The following is a 14,271-nucleotide window of genomic DNA, read 5'->3' on the forward strand; positions in this document are numbered from 1 at the left end:
TTCTCCTAATGTCAGATCCTAAGACCGGCCACTTGTATTAACTAAGCCTTTGGTCCTAGTCCTTAGGATGGTGAGGCACTCTTTCCTAAATGATCTCAGGCAAGACCTCATCCATCCTGCCTCCCAAAGACAGGGACAGGAACTTCACCGCCTCCGTACCCAGACTGTGCACAAGTTCACACTCATTTAAGTGGTGAATCCTTCAAACTGGAGCTCCTCCCTTTACCCCCGCACCTGGTCTGAAAAGTCACAGAGCATAGCCATCCCAGGATGCTCAGCTTGGGGCAGAGTCCTAGAGCCTTGGCAGGGGTGGTGAGCACACTGCCTCCAGTCCCCTGACAACTTTGGTAAAGTAGAGTTTGCTGCATATCAGAGAGAAGCCCACCTGGATGAGGGAGAATTGGACCACCCACATCCTCCATAGACTGCAGGGAAGTCCTAGAGCTGAGAGTTCCTTCTGAAGCTGCTAAGCCCGCACGTCAGGATAGTGCTCGCTTTCGACTTTGTTTCCCCTCTTCCAACACCTTGCTTCCTAGCCATTCATTTCTTTACTCCGCTCAGGATCTTTGTCTCACCATGACCACCGTTCCTCCTCCTGCTTTCTTTCCAACCTAGGCTGGTCAGGATCTCTCTGTGTCTTTCTCTTCACAGCTCCCCCTTCTGACAACACTTAAGCCTCTCCCTGCCTCCCTCCTGAATAACACTACCCTCTCTTTCTCTTTTTCTCAGTCCTTTTATTTTCTCCTCTTCCTCCTTCTCCCTTCCTGCAAAGCACCATCCCCAACCCCGAGTTACTTCTTTCAACTGATGCCTACTGGCCTGGGTCTTTCAGATGACATCGTGATCACAGCTGGCACGCTAAGGCAACACTATTGAAGGGATGAGTCTATTTCAAGAGAGTATTAGCAAGTAGAAGCATGGGTAGCTGTTTTTAGATACGTAATAGAGTGATTTGGTGGTTTCAAATATATAAAATGCTGTGTCAATGCAAACAACATGTGTTTTCTAGGATCGGAAAGTAAGATACACAATTTCTCATCTAACGCCCCATGCAACATTTGCTGCTTTAATGATAAGCCACCACCAGCTAAGAGAAGGAAGGACTTTTATAGAAGGGGGTCAGAGAGACCTCTGTTGGAGAGCAGCCTTGCCACTGCCCCTGGGAAAAGGCTGGCTTGGCCTTGTAGAGAAGAGGGGTTCGGTATGGAGAGATATCACTTCAATATACAGGCATGGAAAAATGGTTGTGTTCCCTGGAGCGGTGTAGCTCAGGATGGGAAGCTGAGGCTAGACCTGTGAGGTCTTGAATGTCAGGCAGTTGGACATGAAAGCCCTGGTAGCAACAGGAGCCATAGACCACACAGGCTTCAGGAGGACAAATGTAACGGCAGGCAGCAAACTCAGTAGAGCACAGGTGTGGGGCAGGACTGAGGGATGGCCAGGGAAGACAGGTGGGAAGGAGGCGGCCACAACCAGGGGAAGTGATGGGAACAAATTTGAGTTACATCAAATAGGAATATCTCACTATGTATTTCCCACACACACACACACACCCTACACCTCTAACCTACCCCCTTCCCCTGCTTTCTCTTGTCTTTGTTTTCTCCCAACCACCTGAGTTTCTCTTTCTCTGAGATCAGAGCCTTTCCGCAAGGGCTACCCCTGGGGCCAGCCTCACTCTCAGGCAGGGATCTGACTATGCCTCCTCCCTCAACGCTCAGAGGCACGGGCGGGCATGCCCCAGAGGTCTGGCTTTTGCGGTTCTAACACCTGGATCACCCAGAGCTTCCGTTCCCCCCCCCCCAAACTCCACTTCCCTGCAAACCCCTGCTTGCTTCAGCATCTCTTGTCAACCTCAGACAGACCTCCAACCCTGAGGGGCCACTGTGGTTGCAGAGCCTCCGGCCCCTCCTTCCTCGCCTTTTTGCCCTGCTACCTCGGTACACACCCCCTAACTCCAGAGCTCAAGGTAGAGTCGGAGGGCCCAGGAGGGGAAATCCAGGGCCTCTCCAAGGACCTGATTATTTCCAAAGACTTGTGCTAATTTTCTGATATGATCCTCACATCTCTGTGAGGCACTAAATCCTCATTACTTTTCCTGACCGATGCATTCTAATTAGATCAACACTTAAAAAAAATTCACAATAGCCACAGGATGGCTTTCCATCTCATTAACTCCTCACTTATTATTTTCATGAAAATTACTGATAAAAATGTGCATCTCCATTTGGTGAGGCCTCGCAGCCTCCTCAGCTCCTATCTTACATCTCTCCCGTCACCGGGGCTGCGCAGCGTCGCCATGGCAACCCACAATAATAGAAACTAATAAATTACAAACGAGATGCTCGTTGAGCAATTATTGTCCTCTTTTATGCAAGTTTCTTGCTAATTTCGATCATAAGGGAAAGTACAATAAGACTCTGAAGGAATGAGTCTATTTCAAGAGAATATTAGCAAGCAGAAGCCAAGGCTGCTGTTTTTAGATCTATAATAAAGTGATTTGGTGATTTTAAGCAATACAAGGAGGAAATAAACTTCCTGCCCTGTGTCCTATGCCGTTCTTAGCATCAAGCCCCACAGAGATTGCAGTGAGCTGGACAGGTGCAATACTGAGTGTACCTGTGGAGGTGTGAGTGGGAGCCCACGGCGTGGAAAGTGTGTCCCTCCCCTCGCCTCTGTCAACCTGAGTCCTTACATACCTAAGATGAAATGGCACAGCCTTCTGGGTAGTCTTCACAGTAGCTCCCTTCTCTCTCCCTTACCAAGTTAACCTGCATCCCTATCCTGGTCTGTTAGGGGTAAGAGAAAGGCTAGTATGAGCCTCCTGGGGCATCTGTGCATGTTTTTTGGACTTCGGGAACTCAGTGAGAGGGAGACAAAGTCGTGAGCTTATAGTCTATGTAGATGTCAGCAAGTGCAGTGTGCAGGACTCATCGGGTAGGGAAACCAAGCTATGAGCTTATAGTCTCTGTAGATGTCAGCTAGTGCAGTGTGCAGGAGTCATCAGGTAGGGAAACCAAGCTATGAGCTTATAGTCTACGTAGATGTCAGCAAGTGCAGTGTGCAGGACTCATCAGGTAGCTTTCTGAGTTTGTGGATTTGGAGAACACATTCTGTCCTGGAGAGACATAGTGTAGTATAGGCCGCATTTCCTAGGATGAGGGCGGCAGGGGAATCTTGAAAGGGGTTTGGTTGAGGTGACTTTCACAGTGACCTTGAACCTTAGTGGGGCAGAGGTACCAAGTACAGTACACAGGGAGAGGATGGGCAAGGAGGAGCAGTCCTGTGGAATCTGTCTTTATCCACTAGACAGGCAGAATTTGAGGGAAGGACTAGTTTCCCTGGAGCCACTTAAATGCCATTCAGAAGAGACTGTCGGGGCGTCTATCCACCATCTGAAACTGCATGCTAGGGAGGTAACTTTTCTCCTTTACAGACCAGGACTCACCTACTCACCAAGTCATGGTAAATCTTGGATAAGGAGCCAGGAATGTTTTTGGACACTGTCTATCTTAGATATGGTCATTTAGGGGGTGCTTATATTCTAGCAGGTGTGTGTCAATGTAAAATAAGGGATTGTGCTGGCTAGGTATGGTGGCTAAGACAGAAAGATCAAGAGTTTGAGGCCAGGCTAGGCCACATGCTAAGATCCTGTCATAAGCAAACAATTGAGTAAACAAATAAGGACCTGTGTGGCCTAATGGAGAGAGGAGGGCCTCGTTGTAAAAGGATCTGATGATTCAAATTGCTTTGCCCAGGTCACTGAGGGCCTTTAGACCTTTGTGCATGCTTGGTTGAGGAGATGAGGCCCATCCCCGAGTGTTACCTGTGAGTGAAGGTTTATAGAGGGCTGGTTGGGGGAGTAGGGCCCCCCGAGGTCATTCCTGAGCAGGTTATCGCTGTGCATCTTGGTTTTGAGGCAGGTGATGTAACGGTTGCAAAAGTCCTTGCAGAGTTCGTTGACTTTCTCCAGCTCTAGCAGGTGGATCCTCAGAACTTGGATTGCCTTCACCATCTGGGGAGAGAAAGAGCAGTAAGCCCAGGCGTCTCCATCACATCCCCCTCCCTGTCAAGCCCCCAGCCTCAACAGGGAAGGAAAGCCCACCCTCCATGTAGTTCCTACTTCCCATCCACATGGTTTAAACCCTCCATATGACTCTGCTGATTACCCACTTGCTTTAAGCCCTCTGTTATCACAGCTGTTCTGGAGACAGCTGTTCTAAGAACAGCAGACTTTAGCAGTACAAGTCCAGATTCAAGCTCCGGGTTTGCCATGGATTGTCTATGTGGCCTTGGGCAACTAACTTACCTAACCTAAGCTTTCTATGCCCCCTTAGTGTCTAATAAATGGGAACATTATACCCTCCCCAACAACTTTACAGGTTTGCTGAGGGATCCTGGGAAAGGACCATGGCACACTATAAAGCATGAAGAACTAAGCAAACATGAGGAAGACAAAGGTCAGAGTTTCTTGGAAACATCCCAGAGGTCAGACATGATCTATTCTTAAATTTATATTCTGTGTGCTTCATGTGATCTGGGCTGCCTTACTCTGATGATACCTGCTGACGGACTGGATAATCCAGTATGACTTAGCTGGGCACTGGGTACCAACTGTCTGCCTTCCATGCCCTTTGGGTTACTGCACAAGGACCGCTTCAAATGGACATCCTGACTCTAACATGGCTGGAAGCTCCTTTGCATATGGGGCATTCTCCTTAGCTCTCATTGGTTTTTGGGGGGATTTGTTTCATTTATATTATTTCATCAAGTTTTAAGACAGGGTTGTATGTAGCCCAGGCTAGTCTCCTACTCAATATGTAGCTGAGGATGACCTTGAACCCATAATCCTCTTGCACCTACCCTCAAGCACCGGGATTACAGGCATGTACCATCAGACTCAGCTTGATGCTCGTATTATCATAAGAAGAAAATATATGGAAATTATGGAAAACACAGGATGTAAAAAAAACAATTGTCTTTTATCCAGTCACCCTAAAGGAAAAGCTTCAGTTTTCACCTCATGTATCTTTAAACTTTTATTTCTTTCTCTTTGTGTGTACATGTACCATGGTGTTCATGTGCAGGTCAGAGGACAACTTGCAGGAGTCAGGTCTCTCCCTCCACTATGTGAGTCCACAGGATGGAATTCAAAGTTGTCAGGCTTGGCAGAAAGTGCTTTGACTTGTGGAGGCATCTTGCTGACTTACATTCATTTATTTTAACCAATCTTCAAGAAATTTACACATACAGTTTCACTTTCTGGTTTTCCCTTAGCTCATCAAATATGCTTTTCTGAGTGTCAGAAGTGTTTCTCTCTCTCTCTCTTCTGGACCGAGAGCTGTGAGAAGGCAGGGGGTGACATCTAATTGGCTCTCAGCATCACCTTATTTACATAGAATAAATATTGAATAGATGAGACTTACTTTCAATTGTCACATATGAGTCCATATGTACGCTTTATTTAACTAGTTTCCTGTTGCTGGCCACTTATAGTACATTCAAATGTTCGGTTTTATTTAGAAAAAAGTTACACAAGAAGGATAGAGGACACAGTGGATCTAGCTGAGGGCTAGAACATTCGCCTAAGCATTCATTAAGCCTTTGATTTGATCTACACACACACACACACACACACACACACACACACACACACACACAATTGTCTAAGTGTCTAGATCCCATTTCTGCATTGATTCCTTACTACAAATTCACAAGAGTGATGGGGAAAAGTCCACATACGTTGTTATGGATTGTGACAAATAAACCCGAATGGCTTTCTAACAGGGGCTTGTCTAAATGATGCAGGAGTAACCAGACATCCACAAACGAGCAAACACAAACCCCTAAACCTGAATTTAAGCTCCCCATCTAATACAAAGATTAATTCAAATGGAGCAGGGACCTTAATATAAGACAAAAAAAAACCTGTAACACTTTTAGAAAAAAGAAAATGGAGCCAGGCATGATAGCACATGCCTTCAATCCCACCACTCAGAGACAGAGACAGGAGAATTTCTGAGTTCTAGACCAGTCTGATCTACAGAGCAAGTTTTCAGATAGCCCACAGAGTAACCCTGTCTTGAAAAACAAAACAAAAAATATAGAGAGGAACACACACGCACACGCACGCACGCACGCACGCGCACACACACACACACACACATGCACACACACACACACACACAGAGGGGTGGAGACAGAAGAAAAGAAAATCTTCGGATATATGGTTTAGCAAAGAAATCTTAGACTTGATACCAAAACTGTCATGCAGAAATGGAAAATGATGTGCTTGCTAAAATTAAAAATGTTTGTTCTTAAAACAGAAACTGCCAGGCATGATGATACACGTTTTTTATCCCAGCACTCTAGAGGCTGAGGCAAGCAGATAGATAGATCTCTGAGTTCAAGACCAGCCTAGTTTACATCATGAGTTCCAGGGATACATAACCAAGGATACATAGAGAGATCCTGTCTAAAATCAAACAAACAAACAAACAAACAAAAACACCCCCCCCCCCCCGCAAATCTGCAACAACAAAGAAGTCCCTGTAAAGAAGATAAAGACTGTGGACTGGCAGAAAATATTTACAGACCACATATCTGACACAGTTCTTGTACCCGCAATATGTAAAGAGCTCTTAGAACTAAATAGTAGAGTAACAAGCAACCCAATTTTAGAACAAGGGCCAAAAAAAGTTATCAGACCTTTTATTGAAGAGGGTAGGTATGCAATTAGCACACTGAAAGGTGTTCAATGTCATTAGCATTAGGGAGCTGGCCAATTGAAACCACAGTGAGGTATCTTTGCACACACATATGCACAATTACAGTTAGAAATGGATGACACCAAATGCTGGCAGAACAACTGGACTTGAGATCACTGGGTGCTGTGTAGTCACTGCAAACAGTGTTGACAACTTCTTACAGAATAAAGCATGCTTGTTGAGTGTTGTGCATGCTTTTAATGTCAGTGGAGAGGTAGATGCAGGCAGATCCCTGTGAGTTCAGGGCTCAGCCTGGGTTTTCTACTGAGTTTTAGGACAGCCAGTGCTACATAGTAAGAACCTGCCTCAAAAACAATCAAACAAAACAAACACCCAAACTAGGTATGTACTTATCCTATGACCCAGCAGCTTGTGGGCATTTATTTCAGAGAAATAAAATTGTATTTTCTCTCTGTTTCTGTCTGTCTCTGTCTCTGTCTCTGTCTCTGTCTCTGTCTCTCTCTGTCTCTCTCTCTCTCTCTCTCTCTCTCTCTCTCTCTCTCTCTCACACACACACACACACACACTCCTATACATGAACGGGTAGCTGTTCATGGCAGTTTTGGATCAAATGGCCTCAAACTGTAAACAGATGAATGCATGAAGTAACTATGGTATATCCATGTCACAGACTACAACTTGTTAATAAAAACGAATGAACTATTACTACACTCAACAGCTTGGATGTATCACAGGGAGTTGTGCTATGAGAGAAAAACCAGTCTCAAAGGGATATATACTAACAGCACAGTGCCACTTACAGGACATAGCCATAGAAGCAGGACAGATTAGGTTGATGAGAGAGAATGAAGAAAAGAGGGAAGACCTGTTCTGTACCTTGACAATAACATGTTTACATTAATCTAAATGTAACAACTCCACACAGCACATAACACACATATACATGTACACGCAAGTGAGTGCGGGAGAAATTGACAAAATCTGGGTAAGGTTGGTAGGTTATTCCTGCCTGTGAAAATTGTGCTCTATGATGTAAAAAGGGAATCAAGGATTCTCTCATACTAATTCTTACAATTGCATGCACATTTATAGTTATATCAAAATAGAATCAAAAACGTAGGAGGAGTTAATGTGTTTCCGCATCTGTGTACGCTGACATGGGCAATGTGTGTGGGGGATTCTAACAACAGCCTCTTAGCTTTTGGTAGCATTATGATGATGCCTAGGCACAAGCTCGGACAATATAAAATGAAACAAGGCGGCGGAGGTAGCGGCTCTCAGTTGGTTAAGCATTTGCTGGATAGGTTTGATCACCAGGTCACATTTAAATAGCTGAGTGTGGTGTGTAAAGGGATAATAGCCGGTGATAGGGAGCCCTCGGGAGACAGGAGAACCCTCAGATGGCTGCCCATCTAGACTGGCTGAATTAGCAAGCTTCAGGACAATAAGACACCCTGCCTCAAAATGTAAGATAGACAACACCTTCTGCATAACACCTGAGGTTGTCCTCTGCCCTCCATATGCATGTATACCTATACACACAGACACACAGACACAGACACACACACACACACACACACACATACACACTCACAGACTCTCTGGAGTGCCAAATCAGAATTTGGGGTCACAGACAGAAGCTTTACATAGGGCTCCATCACAAGGTCTCATCCTATGGATGCCACTTCCATGAAGTCGGGACAGACAAGTGGTGATATTAGTCTAAGTAGTTTGGACCAAAAGGAACTTGAGAAAGACTTGTTCTTGTCTACATTTCCTGCTTGGATTCAGCCTGGAAGGTCTTGACTTATGCCCACTATTAGAGCAATCCGCATACTGTGGGGTGCACAGCAGACATCTGTGGGTGGATTGACAGCAACACTGAAATATTTCTTACTGTATGTCTGGATCTGGGTTAAGCCTGTTCTATGCTCTGTCTTATTTATTCTAGACAACCTCCTCCACAGACAAGTCCTCTTATTGCCCACATTTTAGAGTGGAAGACAATGAACTTCACAGGCATTTTTCATTCCAAGGTCACACAGCTGGTAGGCAATATGAAGCCTTGTGACCTTATACCTGAGACCAAATTGCTTTGCCCTTCTATGGTGTCTCAGGAGTCGGGTACGATGAAAACAATGGTAGCACAAAGGGTGTGTGGCTTGGGGGGGGGTAAGTGGAGGCCTGCAGGGTGAGGGGGGTATGCAGACACACCCCCTAGGACCTGTGGCAGCAGCCATCTTCCCTGCTGTGCCTGCCATTGGGAGCCGACCTCACTGTCTTGGACTGTCCCTTATGTTCTTTTAATGTGCTGATTAAGAAGTTCTTCCTTACACAGGACTCAGATCTCTCTCACCTTATGTAAAGGGCTTGCTCAGCCTTCTGTAACACCAAGGACATCTAGTACGTCCATCGACATAACTTGCTTCTTTTAATTTCATCTAACTTGAATCAATTGCTCAACTGTTTTTGTTGAAACAAAGCCAATTTTATCATTATTTTTTTTCTTTCTTCTCTCTCCCTTCCCACCCTTCACTCCCTTTTTCTATTCTTTCTGTTTTTGTCTTTTCTTCTTTCTCTCATCTTTCATTAGCAAGACTATCACATCCTGCTTAATTTTTGGAGGAGGAGGCAGTGCAGGGTATAGAACAAGGGCTCTCACGTGCTCTCAAATGATCTGTAACTGAGCTGTGTCCCCAGCTATATTCTGCTTTTAAAAGTCAACAGTTTTTCTAAAGATTATATATATATATATATATATATATATATATATATATATATATATACACATATATACACATACACACACCACACACACACACACACACACACACACACACACACACACACACACATATATATATGCTGTAGCTGTCTCGGCATCAGATCCCATTACAGATGGTTGTGAGCCACCATGTGGTTGCTAGGAATTGAACTTAGGACCTCTGGAAGAGCAGTCTGTGCTCTTAGCCACTAATTCATCTCTCCAGCCCCAAAAGTCAGCATTTTAAAGTAGTCTTATGAATGAATACATACACACGCATGCATGTATACATACATACATACATACATACGTACATACCTCCTCTCAAACATGTCCCCCTATTCATTTACGTATATAGCCAATATGTATTTATTAAACAAAACGGAAAGCTAGAGCTAAATTAAACAAAATAAAAAGCAAACATATAATATATGTTTTATATAATATATACTATACACCCAGAATTCTTAGCTCGAATGTAATACATGCACAGTGTGTTTTAACTAGTTCTGATGTACAGGGGCCAGAAGCAGTCATAGCCTGGGGTCTGGTAAAGCACAGATGAAGGATTACTATTTTATGGGCTAAAAGAATTGGTTTAAAGATTTAAGAAGGCAGAGCAAATCACAACGGTACTCTGAGGCAATGAATATGTAGGGCCTCTTCAATATTAGAGAAATAGATGTGTCATGCTGTGCACGGGGGTGGGGAGGGAGACTGCGGAGTTCAGTGTCATGCCAACTGGAGCTGAGGCCAGACCCACTCTTTGCTCTCTGTGAACCAGCGAACAGGTACAGGATGTGTTTGTTTTTTCTCAGTCTCCTAGTTTGTAAAATAAAGACAGGGAACCTTTCTAATCTACAAGATTTGTTAAGGACCAACAGATAATAATGTGAAAATACTTTGTCAATCATGAAGAACCAAGGACATTTTTTTTTTCTTTCCTTTTCTCTGGTTTTGATGAGACAGAGTCTCAGGGAACCCAGGTGGCCTGGAACTTCCTGTGTGGCCAAGGATGATTTTGAACTTCTATCCTTTTTCCTCTACTTCCCAAGGGCCCAGATACATACTTAAAAAAAAAACAAAACAAAAGAACCTTCTCTGAATAACTTCTCACATTTCGCTATCTTTCCTACGGCTACCCTATTTGGCTACTGAAAGAATGATTTCTGGGGTTCTCTATATTTGCAGTAAGTGAAGCATCCTTCATTCTATGCATCAACTTTTGTTATTTTGTCTCTAAGTGAGAATAAAAGTGCAGATTCATTAAGCTATTTTCCCCCCCAAATGATCTGGATCATAGACAGTTACTCCACGTCTCTCAGCTTATTAACAATGACCCTTAATTTATTTTTTTTTTTAAATTTTAGTTTATTACTGATCGTGTGTGTGTGTGTGTGTGTGTGTGTGTGTGTGTGTGTGTGTGTCAGTGTGAGGGTTTGAACATGGGAGTGCAGATGTCCACAGAGACCAAAAGGGGGTGCTGGATCTCCTGGAACTGGAATTACAGGTGGCTGAGCTGCCCAGTGTGGGTGCCAGGATCCAAACTCAAGTCCCTGGAAGAGCAGTGAATGCTCGTAAAGGCTCAGCCGTCTCTCCAGCCAGAATGCCACTGATTGAATATCACCACCACATGTAATGGTGCCCTTAATTCCCATTCTCCAGGTTTTAGTATGCCAGCTTCTCTCTCCCCATTCTGTTTCAAAATAAAGAGTCTGCCTTCTTCTTCGGAGATGGCCCTTTCAAAACAGCAAAACAAACTGCAGCCCTATATTGTAGTGTCATATAATCCCACAGTCGTAGGAAAGTATCCAAGGCAGGGACAACTTATTTCCTAAAAAGCTGCACGCTGTGATGTCCTGAATTTATTATTTGTTACTTGGGCATTTTGGAGAAGTGGCTTAATTCTTATGTATGGAATTTATGATGATAATAATGTCTACAGTTTAAAATTGTTGTGATTATCGAGTAAGAACATGTTTGCAAATGTTTGTGGTATATAACCTAGGTGTTTAATAAATGTTAAATTCTTGTCCTGATGCCCCCACACGGGCCACACCAAACTTCAAGTTCTTTTCTAAATGGCTGCCCCTCTTGTAGGTCTTGGCCTCTTCGTTTGATGATGGTGACTCCTTGTCTCTCAAAACATCTGTATACACAGCAGTTTGCAGTTTGCAAAAGGCTTCTCTCTCCATTATCTTATCTGAGTCTCTTCACCTCAGGGATACAGGGGAGATTATCCATCACTCTGCTAAAGATAAGGGAACAGAAGCTGGGAGATCAGATAGCCTGCTCCATTTCTTGCCTTGGGGGCAAGCTCCTTCCATTTTCTCTTTCTGCAGATTGGGAAAGTAGGTGCTCTTGTAAGGAAGAAGCAGCTTATGTACACACATTTCTAAAGTGTGTGAGCTGACATTTCCTGTGGTTCACTGGTGCAGCCAAAGCTAAACCCTAATGAAGAATGTTTTGGGCCTGCATCAGCCTGGTTTGGCCAGCTGGGAGTGCCAGGTCACTAGCATAAGAAGAGGAACATAGAAGAAAGTGAATGTCAGGGGCTGGAGGACTGCCAGACAAATGGGTATTTTATGGATGTGACCACAGGTGACAAGTTAAAGCACCTTTGTGTCAAGGACTGGCACTTCCACGTGGATGGCATCAAAATTTGGAGAAGCAGTGAGGGACTGGAGGTCTCGGACTCAGCTTCTCCAGTTAGACAAACTTTCTTCAAACCCAACTGTGTAACTTCTTGGCTACAGGATGCTTAGTCCTTGATTTTTCTCTCTGCTAAATGGGGATAACGTCTCCCTTGCTGGGCTTGAATGAGAACCTGGGGAGCCGAGTGGGGAACTCAAGGAGATGGCTTTGGAGGCTGAGAGGTTTCTGTCTCCGTATTTTGAATAATTCTTAATAATTCTTAATCTCTGCACCTTCACTTCCTCAGCTATAAAATGAAATAATAGTGACACACTGGTCTTGGGGTGATTGGAGCTCACTGGCAGGTGCTCGCCTAGCACATGCAAGGTTCTACGTTGACCTCAAACACCACAAATTAAATAAAAAGGGACTCTCGGTTGTACTGAGGATCGAAGGAGACATGGTTAAGAGAAGAACAGAAGCAAAGCCTGACTCCTCTCCTAGACATGTGTCAGAAGCCAGTGTGTGTGTGTGTGTGTGTGTGTGTGTATGTGTGTGTGTGTGTGTGTATGTGTGATAGTTAAGAGTTGGAGCTGCATTTCGTGGCTTCGTTCTCTTCTCTGTTTTGTCCATGGTTGCATGATCCCATGTGTTATCTCACTTCCTGAAATGAGGGCTATAGGGCTGGTTAAGTGCTTGTGGCACAAGCATTAGGACTTGAGTTCTATTCTCAGAGCTCACATAAAGATGATGGACGTGGTGGCCTGCACTTGTAATCCCCGTGCTGGAGAGAGGGGGGTCCCTGGGACATTTTGGATAGACAGTGTAGCATAATTGGTGAGCTCCAGGCCACCAGAAAGAAAACCTCAAACACACACACACACGCGCGCGCGCACACACACACACACAGACACACACACACAGAGACACACACAGACACACAGACACACACACACAGAGACACACACAGACACACACACACACATACACACACACACACACCAGAGTATATGAAAGAGAAAGACTGAGGGGGGAGTGGTCTGAGAATTAAAGCAAGTGACTCCAGCAAAATGGGGATAATATTGTTAATATTAATATCAAGCTATGTGAGTTTTAAATAAGATAATAGATGCAAATAATTTAGGATAGCACCTGGTACCGGTAAGTAGTCTATAAATGTTAATTATCATCATCATTGATATTCTTATTTCTTTTGCTGTTTCTGGTGTCGTCTGTGAGGTTTTCAGCTCCCTTCTAGGCAGGAGCCTGGACTGGGGGGTGAGGTGAGTAACTCTCAGATCAGGGCTGGCTGAGGTCTCTGTGGGCCTGCAGCTCTGGGCTTGCTCCTTAGTGTGACTCCTCACTCCTAGCCTCTGGCCTCCAGGCCTGTCTCTTCAGAGTAGGCCCAGGGGCCTGGGAGGCCCCATTTTGGAACTGGCTTTGCGGTCAGGCAGCTATAATCTGTCCCTGGAGCCACACCAGAGTCTCATTAAAACGTGCCCCATAAATGTTAAAAAATTTACACATAAAAAAATTCCATGCATGAAACTGAAACCGTACGTTTTACAGCCTTAGTTTGAAATCTTGCATAATATATAAAACCTTGGCCTTGCACCAGGGGCCTGTAAATCAGATTTTATAAAACAAAAAGCTTTTACCTTTCAAAGGGGTTTGGGGAACTTGCAAATTTTACAAACTTTACCAAGTGCCAGTCAGAAGCTGCCGGGCCCAGGGAGGGTGTCGGATCTGGAGGCCAGGTAAGAAGGAAATATGACATAGGAATTGTAGTAGACCCCAGGGGGCTCACCAGGGATTCCTGATTAACCACCTGAGAGTAGAAAGCTGTCCCCCGTTGCACAGAAATGGACATGGGGATGGTCCTAGTGGGAGCTCCAGGGAGACATATTGGTGTCATTCTCTTATGTAGAAACGAGGGCTTTATTGTCACCAGGGAGAGGTGGAGTGCCAGTAGGAGAGGCACCAAATCAGGAGTCAAAGACCAGGCAGGGCTCTCTTCTGTGGATGTGAGGATCTCTGTGTGTAAAAGATGAGAGTGGACACCTTTTCTAAGGTTGGGTTTCTAACCCCAACCTTTTTGTAATTACGCTTTCCTCCCAATAGAGGCGCTGTAGAGCAACAAGCCTC

The 14,271-nt window shown here is 44.6% G+C and overlaps 1 protein-coding gene across 3 annotated transcripts in view; it reads right to left on the reverse strand.

Annotated features, from left to right (window-relative positions):
- The window catches only part of Pknox2 (PBX/knotted 1 homeobox 2), a 297,178-nt gene that overhangs the window by 29,898 nt on the left and 253,009 nt on the right, over positions 1–14,271 (reverse strand). For all 3 annotated transcript variants that reach the window (XM_076924651.1, XM_076924652.1, XM_076924649.1), the window contains one exon: positions 3,827–4,015. In XM_076924651.1, coding sequence (XP_076780766.1) covers positions 3,827–4,015 — 189 coding nt within the window. The remainder of the gene's footprint in view (positions 1–3,826; positions 4,016–14,271) is intronic.

The sequence above is a fragment of the Arvicanthis niloticus genome, chromosome 26 (assembly GCF_011762505.2).
Source record: "Arvicanthis niloticus isolate mArvNil1 chromosome 26, mArvNil1.pat.X, whole genome shotgun sequence".
In the NCBI taxonomy this organism is placed as follows: Eukaryota; Metazoa; Chordata; class Mammalia; order Rodentia; family Muridae; genus Arvicanthis; species Arvicanthis niloticus.